Source organism: Manacus vitellinus, unplaced genomic scaffold (assembly GCF_001715985.3).
Source record: "Manacus vitellinus isolate BGI_N305 unplaced genomic scaffold, ASM171598v3 scaffold_15_pilon, whole genome shotgun sequence".
Taxonomy (NCBI): domain Eukaryota; kingdom Metazoa; phylum Chordata; class Aves; order Passeriformes; family Pipridae; genus Manacus; species Manacus vitellinus.
Window position 1 is genome coordinate 7,176,760 of NW_021939122.1, and position 23,860 is coordinate 7,200,619.

Genomic DNA, 23,860 nt, shown 5'->3' on the forward strand with positions numbered 1-23,860 from the left:
GATGGGAATGAGCCCCACAGCATAAAAGACAAACAGCTCCACAGCAGCAGTCATGCAGCTTTTCTCCAAGAGGACCCTGGATCCTGCTCTGATACAGTGACTGCAAAGGACAGAAGGGAAATGTCCTTCCACCCCTTTCAGAGACTGGAAATGGATGACTGGCCCTAGCCTGAGAGAACCAAGGATGAGGAAGCAGGAGGAAGGTTCTGATAACTGGCAGAGAATGGCTTTAAATCATGAAGATTTGCCCCTTAGGATGGGATAACTAGATTTGAGAGGAAAGAGAAAGTCCCCCAAAGAGCCAGGGGAGAGAACAAACGAGAAATAAGGGTAAGAGGCAAAAGGGACAAAGGAAGAAACCCCAGGAGTTCCTACAAGATCATCAGTGTGAGCAGTGTGATCCAGGGGGAACCACGTTAGCGGACCTTCCCTCCCAGAGTTGGGAGGTGCATGGACCTGGGAAAGGGCTGCAGATTTCTCTCACTGCCATGCCTCTGCCCCTGCAGCTGGAGGGCAACCTTTGTGACCAGAAATAGAATCCTTTTACCTCAAATCTGTCTCCTGTGTAACAGCAGGAGTCCTCCTCAGCCTTGGTCGAAATGGAGCTGGGATGGCTGATGATATGCGGGTGTTTTTAATCACAGACCAGGTGAGGAATGCTCCCTTGGAACTGAGGTTTTCTGCATATGTGTTTCTGAGGCCGGAGAGATCCTTAGCTCATCTTGTCTGACACTATTGGTAACAGAGGCAAGAGAACTTCACCCCATGTCCCCTGAGAGCCCAGCGAGCTGTGTATGGCTAACAACACAATGGCATTCAGCCCTGATCTGAAGGCATAGGAAGGATTAGGGCTTTCCTTCCCCCCTCTCTAGGGGAATGTGTTCCAAAGGCTAATCAGTTCCACACTTAAAAATCTGTTTTCAGTTTGAGTTTATCTGGCTTCAGCTTCTAGACCTTGGGTTTTTTGGTTTTGTTTTTTTTAATTTTGCCTTTGGTAGTCTCGAATCTGCATATTTGTTTTGTCTGAAGGACTCTTGGGATGACTTGAGAGCAAGTAGCTTTTTAAAACAGGCAAATGCTCACTAGAAGCTAGGAGTGACCCTTACCATGTAGCATCCGAGGTAACATCCTCAGTGGTAACATCCCAGCTGGTCCTACAAAGCAGAGGCATTTACCATGTTGTCGTCTGACCTATACCATGCCAGGACCTAATAAATCCAGCCCATAATCAGTGTCAGGATGGCTGAGGCCATGAATGCAGCTGATTTCCTTCAGCTTGCTAATATTGGAAAGCTGCCTATGAAGAGAGCCAGATGTGCTAATAAGGTGGCTTCACCTCCAATTCCTAGGCAGTTTATGAATACAGTGATGTGAAGCTTTGCTGAGGAAGTAAGAACCAAAACTTTCACATTCAAGAGAAAAGACCTGATGAAAGGCATGGCAAAGGGCTCCACAGAACATGGGGTTTGTGCTTAATGTGTAATTTTGTAGCTAGTTACTCCCAATGCATTTCACAGTGCCCTGGGAATCACTTACTAACCATCTGCACTCAGAATTACCTGCTGAGATTTTCATAGTCTCTTAGTAAATCATGGTTGGATTTGCAATGGGATCATCAGTCAAATGAGTTTCCTTTTTCCTTTTTTTTGCATGTCTTTTGCCTTGCGTCAATTTGGCCAAGAAATATTTATTGAGCAAGAAGCTTGGTAAGGCTCAAGTACTGTTTCTCTCTTATATTAAACTATCCCTAAACTTTGCTCCAGCCAGAGCTGTACATACTTCTGGGATTCACTTGTGTTGTTGCTGTGGATGGATGGAGGAGGATGGGCATGTTGGAGGAGGTCAGTGTGGGGAACCCAGGGTGACCTCAGGAAACATATTTCCCCTTGCCATGAGAACTCAGAGATGGAGAAAGGCAGTGACAAGACAGTTTTCAACTCATAGTTTTAAACACGTAGCAAATTTCCTACAACATTATCCAAGTTAGGATTATACCACCACGTTCTCAGGTCAGTTCTACAAGCCTCCAGAGCCATTCTTCACCTCCAAACTGAATATTGACCCTGTTGTGCCATGGGAAAAGCAGCCCCAAGGACAGTGTTTCTCACATCTGCTCTTTCGTCAAATGCATCCCCTGACACCCTTCAGGTTTTTCAGAGAAACCTTTATCCCTTCCTCAGCACAGATGATGATGACGTCCCTGTTGCTGGAGCAAAACCAGCTCACACTTCTCAGTTCCACTGAAGTCAAAATGCTGCAGGGACAAGTTTGGGGAAAAGGAGTAAAATCAAATTTTGGGTTTCTGTTTAGGGAGCAAATGGTAGTGTTTCCCTTTGAAGATGGCCCATTTCAATCTGCTGGGCTGCTTCTCCCTGCAAGACCCATGGGCCCTTTGCCTCAAGTTCCCTGCAGAGTCTGAGCCATTGGGGCTATATGGAAGTATCCTTGAAACTGGACATTTACTTAAACTACCTCTGAATGTTTTTTCTGAGTGGAACTTGTAGTTGTTTGTATGTGAGGAAAAAAATTAGGAGTAAAAATTTAATTTGGATAGACATTTTTATTATGAAAATTTTAAGTGCATACACATTTATGGGAGAAATTACAACAATATAAATGTTTATTTTCCAAATTTTCTATGAAAGGAGTAATTTCAAAAGCATAATATAGCTCCTCCATAAAAGCTGCCTTAAAGAAACACAAATACAAAACCCTTTTCACATTATTTGGGAAGATATTTCTTTTTGTTTAATAAAAATATAAAGTACAGTATTTACCACATTGTGACAATTCTGACAAAACTGAGTTGTTAAGGTGTGGAAGATGGGAGGTTCATGCAGCCCTTTCATCATGATACATGTTTTCTTCTCTGTGGCCACCAGGGTTTCATCTTTTCAGACAAGGCTTGTCTTGGTGGGATATTGGTAAAGAAAAAAAATCAGATTTTAGGTGATGAGTTCACAAAAAATCCTGGCTACTATAAATCACATCACAAAAAACTACTTGCCAGAGAAAAGGAGGACCCTTTAGAGGCTAGCAAATGGAAAATGGCCACAAAGAATTCTATAGGAACTGCATTTTCAACAGAAAGTGTATATTTAACTTCAAATATAGCCTTCATTGCAAAATAAACAGTCATCATTTCTAAAACACCTTAGTTAAAAACACATCAGAAAGTCACCCTTCATCCTTCCTCAGGCAGAATTCAGATAACATATTCATACATACAAGTATAAAGCTAGTATAAATAAAAAAATTACACAGCAATAAATACCATCTAGTCTTAAAAAATAATCCAACCTTGGGATTTGACAGCTGCACGTTGAAAATACCCACATGATGATTTCACATTTATGGAAGCTGCTTTTTCAGCACAGTTCAGTGTCATCTCTTTTCCATCCCCTTCACATGTGGTCCCTATCTCACTCCCATCTCCTCACGCTTCCTTTCCCTGATTCTGTCTTTGGTCAACAGTTAAAGGCAGAAAGGAAAACCAAGTTCTCTCCCCAAGCGAGACTCTGCTAGTGCTGCTTCTCAGCCTGCTCCAGTCATGGTGCAGGGAAGGAACGACATGTGGTGCACTGGGGCAGCCCAGTAACTGATTTCTCCAGTGTGAAGGGCATGGCTGTTCTTCCCAATGCATCATGCAAATAATGTCAGGCACAGAGCAAAGCTTCCCACTCAAGGTTGAATTTTGGTCTAAAGTAAGAGAAAGCTTTTAGCAGATTCTCATTTAAGTCTCTGGCCAGGTCTGTGCCATGTCTGCATTCAAGCTGTGCTCAACCTCGCCCAGGCAAGAGAGGGACATGGTGCTGGCCCCCGAGAGCCAGCCCCACGCCCTGAGTGGTCTCAGCTATGTAAGTAGTGAAGTGTCACCAGCACAGAGGTGTCAGGGCCCAGGTCACTGTGTGAGTCTCAAGAAATGTCAGGGGCAGATGGCCCACAAGGCACCCAGACAATCATCACCTGGCTGTAAATGTTTCCCAGTCTTGCATGGAGTGCCTTTCCTTCCTGCTGCTACTCATGGACTTCTCCCAGGAGCTAATGCCCTTCATTTAGCACAGTCTACCCCTGCAGCACTCACTGGTTTGCACCCAGAAGAGAAGGCTGACAGATGACCCCCTTTCCTGGTGTATCTCCTCTACCTGGCTACACTGTCCAGAGCTGGGATCCTGGGGTTTGGCTGGGGTGCTTCAGCACTGCCCATCTCAATGCTCCTGTCAAAGCAGTCTGTTTGCCCAGGCTGTAATGTGGGGTTGGCATGTTCCCAGGGACCCTTCCCTGACGGTGCTGACCCCAGATGCACTCCCTGTTAACAAGGACTGCAGCAGAGCACTGGCAAAGCTGTACAGTCACATCTACCCACTCATCTTCTCACCAGAAAGCCAATGTTTCCCCCAGAAAAAAATGGTCATGGCCCCTATTATCATTAGCAAGATATGCTGCTGAATCAAAATCAGAGAATTATTTAAGTCTCCATTTACTCCAATGGGAATGAATCAGACCTCAAGCTGTTCTTTGATAGGAATTATGTGTGAAGAATGCACCTTCCTGGCTGAGAAGTTCTGTGTCTATGTCAAAACCAAGATTCTTGCACACTTTCCCTGCAGTCATTCTTGGCTGTGACACACACAAGTCTGTCTCTCACAAACCACTAGCAATTGCAGGTGCATATGTGGGACAGGAGATGGACCCTACGATATAAAGTATAGCTCCAGGGAGGATACTAGAAACTCTGGTTTTCTCATAAAATTTCTTTCTGTCTTTAGCCTTTAAAGAGAGGATCTGATCCTACTCATACTAAATCAACACTCCAATTCTCGTCAAATACAGTGGTACCAGACCTTTCAAAACAGAGACAAAAATACTTAAGCACCAGGTTGGTATGATGACAAGAGAAGGAATGTCAAAATCACACACACAAACATTTTAGGCACAGCAGTTGGTTTCTGCTTTAAAGCAAATGAGGTGATGTGGTCCCAGCTGAAGGACTCTCTGCAATAGCCCTGTTTTGCAGAGAGGAAGATACAAGATTTTTACCTGAATCCACATGGAAATAAGGTAGTCCCTGGCTAGCCAAAGTGACGCTTTGGCATTAAAGATGCCTACCACAAAAAAGGAGTGCTTAGTGAAACACTCCTTTGTGATCACAGGGAAGACGGAAGATTCCTTTTGAAGCAACCAGCTCACTAAAAAAGACAATCTTACAACATTTTTTGTTTACAATACAGACAGATACACACAAACACAAGCATTGTGCTGCACTAATGTGCTTCCCCCCAGATCCCAGTGCACACCATAACATCATTATCAGTGCTGCAGGTATCTTTCCATACACTATATAACAGATATTGTGTATACAGGCAGGAATCAGGAAAAAGAAACTTCTGGCTTAGAGAGGGGATTGGTGCAAGGAGTGGTGCCTGTCCCCAGCTGTACTTTGCAAAGGAAATTCCAGAGGCTATTCTGTTCACCAGCAAATGAGGCCACGACTGGTGGTGAACAGTGAGTGTTGGCCTTCATTTCCACACCCAAGAAATACCACTCCTTCCAAAAACTGGACAGACCCTCTCTTGCCCCAGGCATCTCTTTTTTTCCAAAGATACATCCAGATATCCTCTTCTGCGTATCTCCAGAGTAATCAAAGATGTGACTGCCCTCAGGGAGGTGTGACTGTTCAGTAGCAGACCTACAGCATCATTGGTGAAGGGTGAATGCATCTCAGCCTACTTCAGTGCAAAGCCAGCCAGGCAAGCTGAAGTCACCTCCTGTGGATGGGTGGGAAGAGATACCTGGTGCATGGCAGCATATCTGACTTCTCCGGTGACTTGCAACATGGTCGTGTGCTTAGAGCTTTAATAACCCATTCCTTCTATTTTTGCTAAATTTGTCATCAGAAACACAGGAACATAGGAAACGCCAGATGACATCAGATTGCTGTTGTGGCTCCTAACACACACAACTACTACAAACCAAGTACTAGCACCTTGCAATACCAAACATGCATTGGCTCAGCTGCTCACAGCTGTGACCGAAGTTTCTGATCTTCAGAGAAGGGTTTTAGCCCTGCAGCCCTGAGTTTAATCCCTCACCCCAAATGCCACCCAGGGTAATGCTGTCTACTTTTATCTGATGCTTTTTTAGCCTTCCTATGTTCTTGGTCTCTATGACTTCTGGAGGCAAGGAGTTCCTCCACTACTTACACACAACATCATTGCACTGTACAGTTCATGTCCTTCTCGGTTTAAAACTCCAGGAGACTTGCATGAACCAAAAGAAAGTTAAATAAAGCAGGACCTCTACATAACAAAGGTAATAAAATATTATATAACATAGGGTTAGTTTAAATTGGTATCTGCCCCCAGTGCTAGGTAATAAACCAACCTGTAAAAAACATATTTTTTTTCAAATAGTTACATCTTAACTACATAAAAATAGCACTGTGAAAGCAAGTCAATTTGTGCAAGGGGGGGAAAAACCCAAACGAGAAAAAAAAAACCCTTTGGAAATGCGTGAAGCGTTGCTTTTGTGCTGCATGATAACAGGAAAAATGTATTCATTCCCTAATACTGGTTATCTGCTCTCTGGGTCCTACAGTAAGAAATCCTGTAGACGGCTTACAATGCTTGCCTCTTACATCTTGAACCTCCTGTTGATGAAGAACAGAGTGAAACACTATTAAGGTTTATTTCAGTTGCAAGAGCTTTGATATCAGGCCTAGTCAGACAGCAAATCTGTGTTTGGACTAACGCAAAGGCATTTCTTTTGTAGCCCCTCCAACTAGTATTTGTTGAACATTTTGGGAGAAGTTCTCCACAAAGAGCTACTGGGACTCAACAGGGCAAACCCAGCAAGGGGTGTTATTTTGGGCAGGTTGTGCTCATAACAGTTAGTAAGGTGTTCAGAACTAACATAGGAGGAAGGCTGGCTAGAAAGCTTATTCTGGACTTGAAAGCCAGAGCAGAGAATTATCAGTGGGCAAAGAAACTCAGCAAAAAAAACCAGCAGGGAAAGGAGGGATTAATCATTTGTGAGCAGCCCCAGTAGTGGAGCAAGTGGCACTGGGAATGCCTCCTCTACCTGCCCCTAGCCCACAACCGATGGAGATCACAGGTTGCAGCTCCAGAGACTGCCAGGTCTCTGTAAGGACTGAAGAACATAGAAGGCAGCCTGTGCTCTGCTCTTGGTGGTGTTTGGCTTCCACCATGAGGTGGCTGGACAGCAGGCACACAGTGTGCTGCCCATCCAGGAGTCATCCCCATGGCCTCCCTGCTCTGGGACTCTCCCTCTGTAAACAGCTGGGGAGCACAGCAGAGCTTGTGGTGACAGCTGCCCAGTGAAGGTGGGGTGACAGGGAGGGCAGGCAGCCACAGGCTGCACAGTAAATGCGTGAGGCCTGAGGTGCTGAGTTTGGGAGCTCAGGGTGGGATGCACACACATTGAGACTCCCAGTCTCAGTGTGAGCATGGCACCCAGGAGAGTGTGGGTTAGGCAAGTTGTACAAGTGTCTTGTGCTCTCAGAACAAGGAGGCAGTTTGTGTCGCTGGCCTCCAGGTTTTCTGTGAAGTGACCCCTCTCCTGCTCCAGGCTGATCAACCTTTTACAATCTAGATGAGGTCACTAAGGCTGAGTTACAAGTGTCAGAGGGTAAACACCAGGTATTCAAAAACTCTGATGTCCCAATGTGTCTTGTCAAACATCCCTTTCAATGTCTGCTGGACAACTAAGTCTGTGTGACCACAGTCAGAGACTGTTGTGGCTACTCCTAGTAAAAGTAGTCTCAGAAACTCATCCGGGTACAAAAAGGATGAGTAAGCCATGAGGAAAATTTTCCTCTTTGAAGATATCTTTTCCAACATCCCACAGCAGTAACCCTACTTCTTTTGGTGCATAAAGGCAGGACAAACCACTTTGGTGAGATAATGAAAACAACTGGGACATCCAGAGCACTGGTATATATAATACCATTCTCTGGGACTTGCCTAGCATCTCCCATAGGAAAGGCATCAACCCATGCACCAAATCATGTTGTCACCACGTGGTGCTGCTTTTGTCATTAAAAAACACCAGTAGCAAATTCATAGCTATTATTTATATTTAAACTCTGTCAGTTTGATACTGAACCTAAAAGAAACAGAGCTCCCAAACCTTTACCCTGTTTTTGACTTTGACTTTTCAGTGTTATTTTGGCCTCTTTGTGTGTCCATTTTCCCACTGTAAAATGGGAAAATTTTCCCACATCTGTTGTGGTTAAAATTTCCCCTTGTTTTTCAGAGTTTTATCTATATAATATTCCTTTGCAGGAGGGGTGGAGATGTTATTCTCAACAAATATAAGGGGAAATGGAGGTCTGGATAAGCTAATATATTTGCCCAAGATCCCATATGATGGTCAATGGAAGAGCAGGGATTTGAACCTGAAGTATCCCAGCTCAGAAACTAATGCTTCCTACCATTCTTTCTCCCTGGAGACTTTAGTGATGTTGCACGGGAAGGGCAGAGGGGGCCCCGTTTCTTCTGTTGCTTTTTTTTATGAGTGCGATGACGTGGTCTAAATTAAAAGAAAAATACAAAAAAGACTGCCATAAATTATCCATATACAAAGGCCTTATTCACATTTATCCTATGGTCCTTTCGTATCTTGCTGACAGGGTGCAAATGATGATAATATCCCCTTTCATATACCCTCTGCCTCATAGGAATGCTAGGCAAATGAAAGTGCCCTGGTGGCAGGACATTTGAAAACTCTAAGGCCAGAACAACCCTTTCACCCAAAATGCCTAACCCTCCCCAAATGCATCAGCAAGAACCAATGGCTACTCTAAGGAGATTTGTGGGCATTCAGTGCCTTAAAACAAGGCTATAAAGACAGTCACCTACATTGTCCCCCTCCGTGTGGGGCCTTCACCCCACACACACTTGGTGGAGTTCTGGGAGGTTGTTGTTCTGGTATCTTGGACTTCAGCCCTTGTTTACAAATGAGGTCAGAAATTAGGAAGAGCTGCCACACTGGGGTTTACCAACACAATGTAAGAAGGCAGCAGTACTGAGAGTTTCCATTCCTTTCTCCCAGCAAAGGTTTTTCCAATGTGACTTTATTATCTTCTCCAAATCCATCAGCTCTCTTCTCTGTGCCTACAGTAGTGGCTGAGTTTAATGGATTCCAGCATCTTGGACTGAGGGAAGTTCTGCAGTGGGACTATATTAACATGACAGTGGACAAGATGGTCTCTGTTTATTTTGGGCTCTGTAAACTCTGTAAGGACCTGATTTTGCATTATCCTTTTACAAAAGGAGAAGGGAAAGGGAGTCAATGTACTGTAAATGATGACTAGGATTGCCTGGAAGTGATAGAGGATTTGTTAGCTATTTCAAGAAAGGACTGATTTGCCCCTTGTCTATAAAATGAATGAATGTTGAATGATGTTGGCCACAGCAGCTGTTCAATGATTTTTAAAGCCAGTTAAGGAATTTGAATTCTTGACAGCCTGAATGTATTTTACTGATGTCTCATGAGTGTGTATATTACATGGAGATGTGATGAATATAAAGCAATAATAAAGCCTAAGCAGAATTAGTGAGCAAAATAATTCCCTACTAGAAACTATCTCTGGTTTCACAATTAATTTTATTGGATTACTATTCTAGGAACTTTTCCTTGCTCTTAGCTTCAGATTATAACACTGAAGATATTCTCATATTGAAGTGATGGTATAGATTAGGATGTCTTCACAGTTTGGATTCTACTTAAACAATTACAAGAGCCCTTTCTACAAAACGTATTGATTTTATTCCAGAAAAATAAATTCCCATGTACAATTGGGTTTTCATAACATGAAACAATTAGCCATTTTATTGCTAGTGCATATAGGGTAATGTCACATTTAATACAATTTCAGTACAAGTGAAAAAATATAATATATGGCTGATTGAAACTGATAGCTACATTAACATTTATAGATCTATATAGATTCATTTTACAAGCTGTTAGTAGTTTAGAGGGATATCGGTGTTTTAAACTACCAACATTCATATGGCTCCAATTCAAATATATGAATTATTTGATGCGCTATAAATATATTCCAAAGTACGTTTCAGAAGTCAAAGCTGTGCACTAAAATATATCGAAAACATGCCTTGTGAAAATGCTACAGACAGAGCCCTGACTGTCTGTGGAGCATGAAAATGCCACTGGTGCTAGCATTACTAGTTGGAAAATGAAAACAATGCAATGATTACAGGATTAGGTGATGGAGATATATGTTTTCTGTCATTTCATAGAGCTGGGACCAAATTCTCTTTTGTTACTCAGTGTAAACCAGGATGAAATACACCAAATTAGCAGAATTGCATTAGGTAAACAAAACCCAGAATCTGGCTGGAGATCAGGCTCATTGGTTTCAGCAGAGCTGGCCCCACAACTTCACTAGTGGAAGTGAGAGCAGATCGTGTTCCAGCTGAGTCGTTCCCCTAAGTCAGACAGGCACACAATCACATTTGCCCAACCCTACACATTTCTAAAGTGCCTCCTAAGTTTCAGGTTGGGGATGACAGCAAACAGAAGCTCAAGCAGGAGCTTGAGGACTTTCCCAACTTGTAAAACAGAGTAGCTCAAGTCCCTAGGATAGTCAGCATGAGCCACATCCTACTCTTAGGTTCAGTTGTATCTAAACCCAAAGCCATCCTGGCAGCATTAACCTGGATTACTTCTACAGAGAATTTGTCCAAAGGACAAAAGGGCTGAGTGGTGGCAGCATAGAAGGCACTGAGCATTGGATGAGATGGGAAGAGCTGTCAGGGCTGGAATCACAGTTAGCTGGCTTCTTTCCTTCTTCCTCCTCACTCTTGGCCCCAGTGTGGTGATTAAAGGGACACATGGAGGGATCTCTCTACTTCTGGCAGTGTTTTTCCCCCTTGCTTATTGTAAGAACACGGGGGGGGGGGGACAACAAAGAATTTTATTTTTTTTTTAACTCTACCCCTTGTTTGGCAGATGCATTTACAAAGCAAACAGTGGAGGGCATTCAGCTACCTGTGCCTCACATCTGCCCTGGGGCCATACCTTCCCAAATAATGCATTGCTTTTGCAAATTACTGGATTCCAGCCCTGCCTTCACCCCACAGATGCAGGGGGGGCAAGGTTTAGCAGGGTTACAGCGCAGTTACTGAGGGGTGGGAATGTGGTGGGCAAGGGTGAGAGGGATACTGAGTGCACAGGTAGGCTTGCTGGCCAAAATGTTGCTGCTGAATCAACAGCAGCCCTGCTAGATTAAGAGCAAGGAAATGCTTTGTACCATCACCTGTCTCATCTTCTAAACCTGGAAGGCTGGAGCCCTCCCCTGCAGCTCAACACGGAAATTTGCTCTGTGCTGCTCTTTCTTTCTTGATGTAAAATTGAACAGATATGGACTGAGTCCACCTCAAAGTAGACATGATCAACCACTTTCAAGGGTAATAAAAACAGATTTAAAGAGTCTGAATTTGCCAGGTTTGGCTGGTTTGCCTCTGGCCTTATGGGAAAGCCTTATTCGTGTCAGCACATCTCGCCTCGGCCGACATTATTAGCACTCCACACTGGCCAGCAGAGAGACAATTTTTAGTGCCCTAGGCCTCAGCTGCCTGTGCAACCAGAGTCCTGGTATAACATGGAGAAGGGGCTCCAAAGACACTGGAACGATATAGATTCTGAAGGAATTGTAGTTTGGCTTGGGGAGGAGGGGGCATAAAGGAAGAATTTTCCTTGGGAGAACGGCTTTTTTTTAAAAAGAGGATGAGTTTAGGACCCCAGAACATATTCATTTGCATTGATTTTGCCTCAAACCCTGGCAAAATTCTTAGTTTAACATCTAGGATATACTAGAAGCTGTTGTTTTAATACAAATTAGGTCAATTCCAAACCCTTCTTCAAAACAATATCTGATTCCACAAGTACTTTGTCCACACGGTAAAAGCCAGCCCTTAATGTTCTACCCTTTAATAACTCTGGATGTTAGCTGTTAAGTCCATTTGTGTCTTGCCTTACTTGTTTAAAGCCTTCTCCAGATATTCCTGGATCCACTTTAACTTGGGATCAATGCATACTTGCTTGCTGTTGCTCTTGAGCCTTGCGCTGCCAAAGAAGAAAAGTCAGAGTGAGTCTGATTGCAACACTCCTCAGCCCACATCCACCACCTATCCCTGGGTGCCTTATTTTCCTTGGGTGCCAGTGCTGCTCTCGGTTAACCCACCCTCAAGATACCTTTTATAAATATCACTGTTTTGGAAGCACTGGTACCACCTGTCTCCTTCAATGCTGACTCTTGTGGTCTCTAGTGGGAATCATGCGAGAGTGGGACAAATACAGAATTTGAATGTAAGATTTCCAATTCATATCTGGGCTGTCCAGTGCCAGCAACAGGAAAAATTTCATTTGGAAATACTGACATGGTAAATTTAGGTAATTTTTGTAAGGAATTGATTAAGAACAGCTTTCAGACTCAACCCAAAACTGAAGTTTCACAGGTTTTGAGGACAGATATAAAACCATACTTCTTGAATTTTCTGAAAGAAAGGGTCTGGTCACCTGTTAGCTTTTTGTATTACACTAAGACTGAACTAACAGGTTGCAATCAGGAAGACAACTGTAAGTATCATAGTGCCAGAGGCAGGTTTCCCCTCATGTATTCACTCAGCACTAGAAACAAAGGCAGAAACTTCCTGAGGGGGTTCTCCTGGATGTCCAAGCTGCACTACCCACACCAGACTGTTTAGCTAATTTGAATTCAGCCTTGAATTTGTGCTTATCTGCACCTTTCATTCAGAACCAGGACAAATAGCTTTTCACCAGCAGGTCTCGCCCTCCAGGGATCTCAGGGCCTCTTGAGTGTTGTTATCTCCTGCTTTCCCTGCAGCACCCTGCCTCTGCCCCAGCTGCTCAAAAATTTCCCCTTTAAACAGCCTGCCTGCCATGGAAAAGTGCAAAGAACAGCAATTTTATGGAAATGCCCATACGAATAAGTTCAGTGCTTGTTTAAACATTTTTCTGGATGGGAGCCAAAATGTTCCTCACTTTATAAAATGAAATCTGCAGAATATAAAACTATGGCATAAGAAATAACAGGTCAAAAAGGCTCCTTGGTCTGAAGTTATGCAACAACACAGTTGTAATATAAACACATCGAAGATCCGTTTTGCAATCCCTGCGCCAATAAAGAGATGAATGGGCTTAATTCATATTTCCCTTACAGCAGTGCCAAGCTGGAGCATTTCCAGTGAAGTGATACCAACAGAGTGCAAGAATGGATTTGCTGATGTTAGCAATGCCTGGGAATTCTCGGCCTCACAGGACACAGAATCAAAAGCACACGTAACCAGTCTCCAGCCACACACAATTCCTCTCACCTAATATTACCTCTCACCTAATATTAAGACATTGACTTCTTTAGACATTTATTTCTGAGCCTGTCAGCCCCTGCTCCCTGTGCAGTCACAGAAGAGATGTAGGCACTGTATGGAGTGTTTAACTTGGACTGGTTTAGGTGTCTACTTAATGCAATTAATTGCATGCTAAAAATGCTTATTTCCCTGCACTGAAAAGCAAGGAATTTAGTGTGGGCTTTGTAGAAGTACACATTGACAGAGGAGTTCCTTGGATTTGGAGAGATAACTTCCAATAGAATGAAAGGCAAAAGCCTGCTCTTAAGACTTTTTTTCAGGTACAATTCCCCTCAACCAAAAAGGAAAATGTATTTGTGCAAAAAACAAAACAAACAAACAAACAAAAACAAAAAACCACAGAAAAACAAACAAACAAACAAAAAAACACAAAACAACAAAAACCCACAGAAACACAAACAAAAAAACCCAAAAACAAACAAACAAAAACCCCCCAAACAAAACAACCAAAACCAAACCACAAAATATTTCCTGGCAACTATATGTGTCACTTAGATTCATTCTCTATTCCTGAAAACAGTAGCTTTTTATTTATTTACTGTATAATGCTTAAAACCATCAAGATGAGAAATTCATATGTTAGTTTTGATTATACTTTACCCCCTGTTTTGATAAAGACCTAGTTCAAACTCATGATGTTTCAAGAGTATTTGGAGGGAGGTTTTCAAGTACCTTACTTTTTAAAGTAACAAAAAGATGGTAAACTACAGGTTCATGTGTTCTCTGTACCACAGACAAACACATTTGGGGCAGGAACGGACAAGAACATGAGATGTTTCTGTTTCTGTATTTCGTGTTCTTATCTATCTTTATTGACTATAATCCTACATTAATTAGGAGATAAGTATATACTCTATCCTCTCTTAAATGCTGTCATTTTCTTGAAATTACTCCAAAAAATTCAAAATCCTCTACAAAGCCTTAGCACTGGGACCCTTATGACATCCACTGACAGTCCCAGAGCACAGATCCATGCACTCTTGCATTTTGGATGCTTGCCTCCAAAATTGTTTATAGGTAGAGATTGGAGTTTGTCACAGCTGGTTTTGCCATTTCTGTGAAAGGAAATTATTTCTCAGCTGAGGCTTACATTTTTCTCACTGTCCTCCACCAAATCCTAAGGCAGAAACACACATGATAAAATGTGTATGATATACCCAGAGTGGTTTAAAACAGAAAAAAATCATAAATAAAAACTGTTTCATGAATGGATACACACTCATACACATTCCTGAGATATCTGATGCAAACCACACCAGTTTTCTGAGTGAAGAAATGTTTTGGATGACAAGAACGGATTTTTACAGCATTTGAGTGGCAAGAGGAAGGGCTCAACACATGGGTCAAAGACTGCACTAGTAATGGGACTGCACAGACACCAAATCTAGTCACTGACACCCTCTTACAGAGATCAAGAGAAGTTGATAGTAGTAAGGCTATCATGCAATGAAAAGATGAATGTTATTTCTCTTCTTCTGAAGATTTTGAATTCTGGGAGGGGAGAAAGGGGGTCACCCAGGAACCAAAAAACCTTTCCTAAAACACACATACACACACACACACACACGAATCTACAAAAACAAACATTAAACCCCCCATTTTTCCTGAAAACCAGGGTTTCTTTTTCAGCAAAAATGAAGAGGTTATTTTCCATTGGGAAGCCATAATTTCTGTCCAGCTTGAATTTACTGAGACAGTCACTGTTAAGTGTTCCTAGATCAGGCCATCACATGTTTAGAGTCTGTACCTCCTGTGGAGGATACATGAAATACAGGAATTCCTTCTGCTTGTTTAGCTCCACTCTATGGTGAAGTGAAAAATTAGAAGACTCAGACCCCACTGTAAAGTCTTTACCCCAAGGTGTGAAGCTCCACATTGAAGGCAATGGACAGCCTGTCTGACACTGCTGCTCACACACCCACGGGGGAACAGGACATGGGATCACAGAGTCACAGGGAAATCACAGAGGTAGAACACAGCTGAGAAACATCCAGCTGGGCTCCTTCATGTGGGGTAAAGCAGAGTCCAGCTGTATCTGACATATGGGGTGAAGAGATGAATTCGGTATCATGGATGAGACAGACTGAAACACAACTACCAGAGCAGGCACCAGCTCTGTGACTCTTCTTTTTGACACCTGAGATTTGCACCCAGATGAAAAAAGACTTACACAATTTGAAGTGAGCAGTTAGGTGTGGAGAGGATTTTGAGGTGCTTAATGTTGGCTCTTGCCACGTTGCTCTCGTAGAATCGACAGGGACATCGGTAAGTCAGGCTGACGGGTTTCTCTGCGAGACAAAGGGAGGGAAAGGACACGTTACTCCCTCTTGCTTACTCCCTCTTGCTCCCGGTCAGCAGCACAGATACACAGAACAGGGCCAACAGAAAGGAACTCCCTCCAAATATGCAGGTGAAAAAACAGCAGTAGAAAAGCTGTAACTTTGGGAGAGCATTTGCTCACAGCTCAGAGCACAATCCCTTTAGCCCGGTGTCCAGCCTTTCAATAACGGTGCGTGGGATTTTGAAAGACAAAAGAAGCGGGAAAGAAAATGAAGATAAGTAAAGTAGAAGAGATTAGAATAAGGAGCCGCTCCATTGTGCAGGGATGCTCCTGGTAATTAGACAAGATAAAGGCCAAAAGAGGGGGCACTTGTCCTCAGTGTTGTTCTACTCAAACGATTTTGACCCGAGGCCAAATTAGAAGGTAGCCAGAAGAAAGCGATGAATTCCAAAGAGTTCAGATCAAAACGATCGGCTCAGGTGCAGGCTTTTCACAGGGGACTTACTGGCTACAGAAAAACCCCGGTTTTGCAGGCGTTCCCAGGGCCCAGCTGACCTTTCCTCACTGCTGCCAGCTCTGACTCCCAACCGAGGTACAGGCACAAGAAGGTGAGGCTCAGAGATGTGAGATCCAAGCGGTTTTACAGAAGAGATTTTGAGTCTTTTGAATTTTCAGCCTGTGGCTAAATAACGGCAATCGAGGAGACAGTTATCAGGCAGGGCGCCCTAAATACACTATTCAGGGGCCACCGGACTGGAGGAGAGTTCTGTCACTGGCATCATTAGGGACAGAATTAGGTTTAACGCCCTAGGCTAAAAATCAGCCATGTATATGCATGCATATACATGAGAAAACCAGCCTGGAGCCCACTACAGCCTCTGCTACCCGATTTGTCCATGGGAGAACTTGATTACTGGCAACGAAGTGCACATGAGTAAGGTACTAAGTTTCAAAGCTCCAAGCGCAATAAAATACAAACACAGAAGTCTTGCCTGGAAGTCTAGGAGGAGATGACTAAGATTTTAAACAATTTCCCAGTGGAGCAGTTTTCAGTCTCTGAGAGGAATTAAATTCATATACCTAACCCTAGAGGTCTGGCTCATGCTGTAGATGGTCAGATCTATATCTGACAGGGTTTGAGATACCACATGGCAATCTGGGGCCCTGTTTGTTTAGCCACACAGGATTATTTGCAGCATCCAAATCCAGTTCCCTTAAAGGCAGATGGGGAGCTAAGGCTTGGAATATCTTAACAGCTGTCTAGGAAGGTGAGAAAAGAGACAGCTTTCAAAGGGTAACTGATCTACATATATCGCACACTTATCGATGCCTGTCTCTAGCACACATAACCATAGACAACAGGGTGAAATTTTCCTGTCCTCAGGAGGGAAACCTTTTTTCCAAGTGCCTCTACCAAGCGATAAACCAGAATCAGATGCCATATGAGTGAAATTAATCAGTGGGAGTAGAGCTCCTCTAGATTCACACCAGAATCTGGGTTAAGAAAATTGAAGGACTTTTCTTTCAGTGATCCCATCTAGGAGTTAATAAAAGGGAGGAGAAGCTCCCATCTGCAGGGGGAGGAGGAAGGAGGGCTACAGGGTGAACCTTGAGAGAATGCCTTAGACTGGCTAGTGCTAATGTGAAAGGGAGTGAGGAAGGTACTAGGATTTTCCACTGCAAATCTGTGCCTGATAGCTACACATCTGTGAGCTTGTATTGGAAAGGGAGGCTGAAACAATACAGTCATACAACACCACTCAGCACAGCTGCAGTGACACTGTCTCTGCAAGCTTGTACCAACTAAGTTTAAGCAAGCTTTAACCTAAACAACATGCAAGAGATGAACTGTTCAGATCTATGATTTGATAATGTAATCCTGTCCTCTCTGAGACTCGAGGCGATATTTTCAATCCCATACCACTTGAAATCAGGAGCAGAGAAAGTTTAACCATGACTAACGTGTCTGTAAGTCCTAAAGTTGTTTCTGGCCCAAGAAAAGGCATCCAGCACAGCAAGGAAGAGAAGTCCTAGCATTCAGTGTTCAGTGACAAATCCCCCCCAGCACAAGAATCCCTTTGCTTGGTGATGATCAGCAACAGGCACTGAGCACCAGGGAGCATCAGCACAGGCACTGATCAGGTCAGCTCTCTGTACCACTAAGAGGGAACTAGTATCTCCTGCCACTGCTCCTTGGTTCACTGCGCTCTCAAGGCTGAAAACCAGGGAAAACTAGTGCATGTGACATCTCCCAAGACATGAACCCCTATCTTCCTAAAGTAGGAGGGGGAAGGGGCCATTTGGGGGCCATAATTTAGGAAGGAGACATTTCTGGTCTTGCTTTGAGGCTGACAAACACATTCCCTATTTCATTTCAAAATTTGAAACATATTGTTCCATGCACATTAGGGCTGGTTAAGCTGATTAATTATTCTACACGTCATCATCATCATCATCATCATGGCTAGGCTTTGAGAAGGAAGATTTGGGAAGGACTCTACCCACATTTGCTACAAGCACGACTATCCTAAACATCTACACGTGTACTGCAAGTGTTAATGCTCTGGGAGGTCTCTGATGTCTAACAAACACTGAGCACAAGCTGAAGCCATTCTCACAGTGGGGCAAATTAATATAGTCTGTTAATTGCTCCGTTAGATGAAAACATCGGTTTTCATGCAACTGATGGTACATAAAGCTTTTGAGACCTTTATCTGTCTGGTACATTTAGTTAAAATGGTAGAATACAGTCAAAAGTTACAGAAAAAACAGATGCTAGTCAGACATCTCAGTGTCATTCCTTCAGCCTAATTTTACTTAGATGAGAAGAAAAAAAGAACCTCTTTTGACCTCGACTAGAAGAGAAGGGTTTTGGATTTGGGCTTTTCAAAAATAATAAATAGTTTTATTGCTTTCTAACCCAAATTCGAGTTTTGCTGGCTCTGAACACCCACCTTTACTAGCAAATTCTTTCTAGAAATCACACACAAAACCCTCTCCCAGAGTGGCGACTTGTCAATGTTGGATGATACCTATTTCACCCCATAGGGATCTGCTTCTGTTCACCCACACTGAAACTGGACAGTAAGGGAAGAAGTGAGTTGCCAGTTCTGCAAAGTTGCTGATAGTAACTTGCTGTGTGGGCTAGGAAGCTCTGGACGGTTGAATAGAGAGGGAAGCTATATCCAGGCAAGCAGGCTGGACGTGAACAGACAAAACATTTGATGGAAGCATCATTTTACTTCTGTTTAGTTTAGGATGCATCTGTCATTATCAGGAGATGGATGGTAACTTTTTAAGTCTAGAACAGCTACATTTCCCTGGAAAGCAAAGCTGGGATAGACAGATAGAACTTTACCAGGTGACTAGGAAGAATTCAGAGCTCACCTACCTTCCAGTACCAGGAAGCCCTGCAAGACCTCATCTGGATCAGGGTTGAGAGCACTATACGACATGCAAAGAAATAGGCAAAAAAACTCTCTTATCGCTGCAAGACGGTGGGGGTCACTGTCCTTACGCTAGTTTCTCTCCAGCTCTTTTCCTTACTCAGGTAGCTATGTCCCCACACGCTTACCCCCTATAAAGATACCCGCTGTCGCTCGCTGCCAGCAAGGGAGTGCAGCCGCGCTAGGAGCGAACCGAGGTGCAGCCGGGCAGCTCTGTGGGCCCCCCAACCCTGAGCCAAGCACTGCCAGAGGGAAGGAGGAGAGGGAGAGCTCCTGAGCCCCCGGTCCCCTACTCCCATGCCTCTAGACCTGCACTCGCCGGGGCTGGCACTGCCACTCGTGGTCCCCCGGGTCTGCCTTCGCTGCCTGCCGCTCGCCCCCCAGTCTGCAGCCCCAGGGTGGTGGGTCCCGGCGAACGCGGCGCGGGCCGGAGCCCACCTGGGCCGGGCCGGCTCGCTGGACAGTGCCCTCCGTGTTCCACCGGGACGGGGCTGTTGCGGGGACAGTATTATGGAAAGGTATCGGGGAAATATTCGGGAGCAATTAACTCTCTCAGGCTAAACAAAGAGGGCACCGGAGGGCATCCTCGGCCGCCCTGGGTCGGGAACACCCAAGTTTCGGTCGACAGAATGGAAGAATAGGACGGGAGCGAAAGTTTGAAAAAGCGCCTATTATCCAGTCAGCGAGGTTTCGATGAACGGACAAGTGGTGGCAAATCTCTGCCAGGCGAGACGCCAGACGCAAGAAGAACGTCCGGGAGATGCCTAGAAGTTGCGGGCAGGACCCTCGCCCCTCCACGCGTGGGGAGTGCGGCTGCCCCGCGCGGTCCCCGCTCCCCCGGAGCCCCAGGGTACAGGGCTCCCCGCGGGATGCGGGGCAAGAAGCACGGGTTGCCGCGCTCTCCGGGGCTGTCCGAACCCGGCGGCTCCCACGGAGTGCAGCCGGCAAACAAGCCGGGAAGCTGCCGCTGTGGCCGGGCTTCAGGGTAGACACGCGGGACCGCGGGGACTGGCGTGGGGCGATCGGGCTGTGAGACGGCGCTGCGGTGCGGCAAGGATGACTGCGGGGGCCGCTGCCTTCGAGACCAAAAGCAGTGCCGGCCGCCAGCCCGCGACCCCCCAGACCCCTCGTCACTGAAGATCCCTGCGCCCCCCGAAACCTCCCCGTGCACCCGCGCCGGGGGCGCGGTAAATTCCTGCCGAGTGACCGCTTTGGCTCAGCTCTGCATTGATTGAGGGAAGATAGATCACGACAGAGGACAGAAAAGGAATTGAACAACCGCCTGTTTCTAATTTCTTGTAACTTTAAGGGTTGGGTTTTTCCAAAGGGAAAGTCGATATGCATATTTTGCGGCCAAACCACCTCCCTGCAGACCGAGCGCTGCTGAAAGTCTTACCCCAGACGATTTCAATCTGGGGCGAGTTTGGCAGAGAGGACCGCTTTGGCCAGCTTTTTGAAAAAAGCCAGGGAAGGATGGAGGGGAGGGAGGGATGGGAGCCTGCCCGCTTCCAGCTCACAGCAGCCATCACTCGGGCTGCCAGACGCGCAATCTGTGCCGCGCCGAGCCCGACCGCGGGACAGCGGCCCGGCTGCGGGAGAGTTGGGGGAAGAGCGGGGATTTCCGCGGGGACCATCGCTCCTGGTCGGGCTGCCGGCAGGAGCGATGCCAGCGGCAAGCAGGCGGGAGAGCGGCGCGGGCCCGCAGCTCACTTACCCTCTGAGAGGAGATGACGGCCAGGGCGAAGGCAGAGCAGCGCCAGGGCGCGGAGGTCCACTGCTGGAAGCGGCTGGCGGACGCGGGCAGGCGCTGGGTCTGCTGCGTCCGGCGGTCGCGGCCGCTCTGCCGGCGGCCCCACCGCCCCTCCCGCTATAGAGGGGCCGGGACCGCCGGGAGGGGGGAGGGGAGCCAGGGGGAGTAGCTAGTCTATGATTTATTGCCCGTGGCATGTTATTACATCCTTCCTCCGCTAAAAAATGCTTGGAAAGGAACCAAAAGAGCGAGGGCTTCTCGCTCCGCTCCGGCAGCCCCCTCCCCAGACACAGCGCTTTGCCCCCGCAGCCCTGCGCCCCGAGCCCCCCTGGCAGAGCGCTTCCCGGGGTCCCCCCCGCCCGACCGGCTCGGGCTGCGCGCGGGGGGACGGGGATCACCATCACCCCAACCAGCCCTAGCCGGGAGGAGAAAGTTTCCTCACCAAACTATGCCAGCCCCGGCCCTTTTTGGGCACCCTGGCCCCGCTGTTCTTGAACCGGAGCTGCTCGAGCCGGGGAAGCGGGGGGGTGACGCGTCCCTTAAGCGTTCACACCAGGGAGAGGAGAAAGCTTCCTCTTCACTCTGGTGGGCGCGAATCTAGGTTTACACTGGTGGCCTGGGCACAGGATCCAGCGCCTTATACCAAGTATCCTCCCAGAAGTTTCTGTGGGCATTTGGGGGTAAAAAAAAGAGAGACAGGTTTTCAGTTTTTGCCTGCACGTGTTTGGCCCCAAACGTCACCTCTTCCCCGTATTAACTGAACCCAGCTGTACATTTGCTGCCAACATTCCACCTCTTTTGTATTGCAGATGCCATTGGGCTCCCTGGCACCTCGGCTGAAAGCCCTGGTAGCCCTGAAGAGCCCAGAGGCCCAGGGGTGTCACTTGCCCTCAGCTATTACAGCATTGTCAAGTGTAATCGACTTAAGCATGTCCTCGCTGTCTGCAGCCCAAGCCCACGGGGCCCTGTTTGTTGCTATTAAATACTTTAAATAAACATCGAGGCTTTGATTGAACTTGGGCTCCTCGTCTGCTTTTAAAACAGGCACCTTCAGTTGGGACAGTGCAGAGGCAAGTGGGTACAGTTAATCCTAGTATGGAACTGTTTAAAGGACAAGTTCACAATGCCACCAGAGACAGCAGCAGAGTTGTTTTATATCCTGGTTAACTGCAAACTCTCCCAACCATAGCCTGTGAGATTGGAAACAAGAGCCCAGATATTGTACCTGTGCTAACCTGTGGTTGTTTTACTGAGATTATTTCTAGAGGTCAGGGGAAATGCTTGCAGTGATACTGGGTGACTAACAGGAACCCTCCCTGACACATACGCATCCAGCTCCTTAAACCTAGTTAATTGTATTTCTTAGTCTCTGCTTACCAAGGAGTGCTCATTTTGTTTAGACTGATCTCGTTCCCACCTCCGCCCCTTTCTTTTACGTGAACTAGCACAGTAGTGCAGGAACCTGATGCACTGAAAGGGCCAATGCTTGTAACTAGCGCTGTGAGTCTGGCTCCTGCTGCCGTGACAGCTGTGACACTCTGCAGGGACAGGAGAAGCTAATCGTAATTGCAAACACTACTAGGAGTGCTGCTGTCCCACCAGTGCTACCACTGGCACATGGGGACATCCACATTGCACTTAGCAGATACACTGTTACGTCCGCACTACACTTAGAGACTCAATTATTTAGAGTAATAACACTTAAAAGTAATCGCCTGTCTGCTGTTGCTATTGCCACAGAGAAAAACAGCCCAAGGATCTAATTAGACTGGATGAATGTGGAACGAGATCAGAGTCAAATCTGAGCAGCAGTCTCCCCCTCAGACATGCAGACGTGTTGCGACTGAAGGTGAAAACTGGATCCTAGGAAATGTCTGGACAGACCTTCAGAGCTGATTCGAGGAGTCGCAGCACGCAGATAAAAGGGCTCTCCCTACACCTCTGGAGAGCTGAGTGCTCCAGCATCAGAGGGTCCACACCCTTCTCCTTAGGGCAGGAGGATGCCTCCGTCCCCCTGCACCTCGGCTGTCCTTCCCCTCTGCCACCGCCACCTCTGCATGGGAGACCAAGTCTCCCGAGAAGGAGACAGGAGTACCGGGATACCTCACTCGGCACCATCCCTCCGTAGCCTTCCCGACTCCTCCCAGTCGGCCTGGGAGGGGAGCCTGGCGGGGCTGGGAGGTGGGGGGTCCAGGTGTTGGGTAAAGTCCCCGGGATCTTGGCATGGGCAGAGAGGCCATCCCGCCGTGCTGGACCGCCCCGCATCGACGGCTGCCGGGAGGACCGCTGGTATTTCGTGCTCCGCGTCCTTCCTCCTCACGCGTGCACACACCCGCACGGACCCGCGGGTGTGTTCTCCACCATGCAGAAATCAAGACACCAAAGCAGGCTTCGGGGTCATTTTGCCAGGGTGATTTTCCCGGAGCAGCACAGGACGTGCCCCGCTGGTACCCTCAAGTGCAGGAGAATTGTTTGGGTCAGAGCGCAGCCGAGCCCGCGGAGCGGAGCGCGGAGAGGGGCTGCGGGGACAGCGAGGGCGGGGAGCCCGCACCGACCCACAGCTCTGCACCGGGGCTGCCTTCGCGGCTTCACCGCTGTCATCCTGCTCTCGGGGTGAAGAAGAGATCTCCGTACAACAGCCGAGCTCATCTGAATGAACTCCGAGAGATTTTCATGAACGACGATTTTGGGTTTTAATTCCCGTCCAGCACAAATTGCTGCTCGCAGTACAACAATTCTGATCTTAAGATTTAACCAGCAACAAAATAACAAAACAAAACAAAGAAACCCTCCCCCCTCAGTGGGGGTCTCATGGTTTCCCCCTCACCCCAAACTACAACTATGAACTCAGGGAAATCTGAACGAATTGTACATTTAAAAGGAAAGTCAAATGACTTGCTAAGTGTTAAATTCCTTGAAAAGTTCGTTTCAACTTAATGTTAACTCCCAC

The 23,860-nt window shown here is 46.3% G+C and overlaps 1 protein-coding gene across 1 annotated transcript; it reads right to left on the reverse strand.

The window, feature by feature from the left end:
• Positions 1 to 2,548: 2,548 nt before the first annotated feature.
• On the reverse strand, positions 2,549 to 23,135 carry CXCL12 (C-X-C motif chemokine ligand 12). Its single transcript, XM_018068869.2, has 6 exons — positions 22,931 to 23,135; positions 20,875 to 21,027; positions 15,604 to 15,721; positions 12,022 to 12,108; positions 8,453 to 8,550; positions 2,549 to 6,649 (listed from the first exon to the last, which is right to left on the reverse strand). The coding sequence occupies exons 1-6, from the start codon at positions 23,133 to 23,135 to the stop codon at positions 6,618 to 6,620; spliced, it is 693 nt and encodes a 230-aa protein (XP_017924358.2). The 3' UTR covers positions 2,549 to 6,617.
• Positions 23,136 to 23,860: the final 725 nt, after the last annotated feature.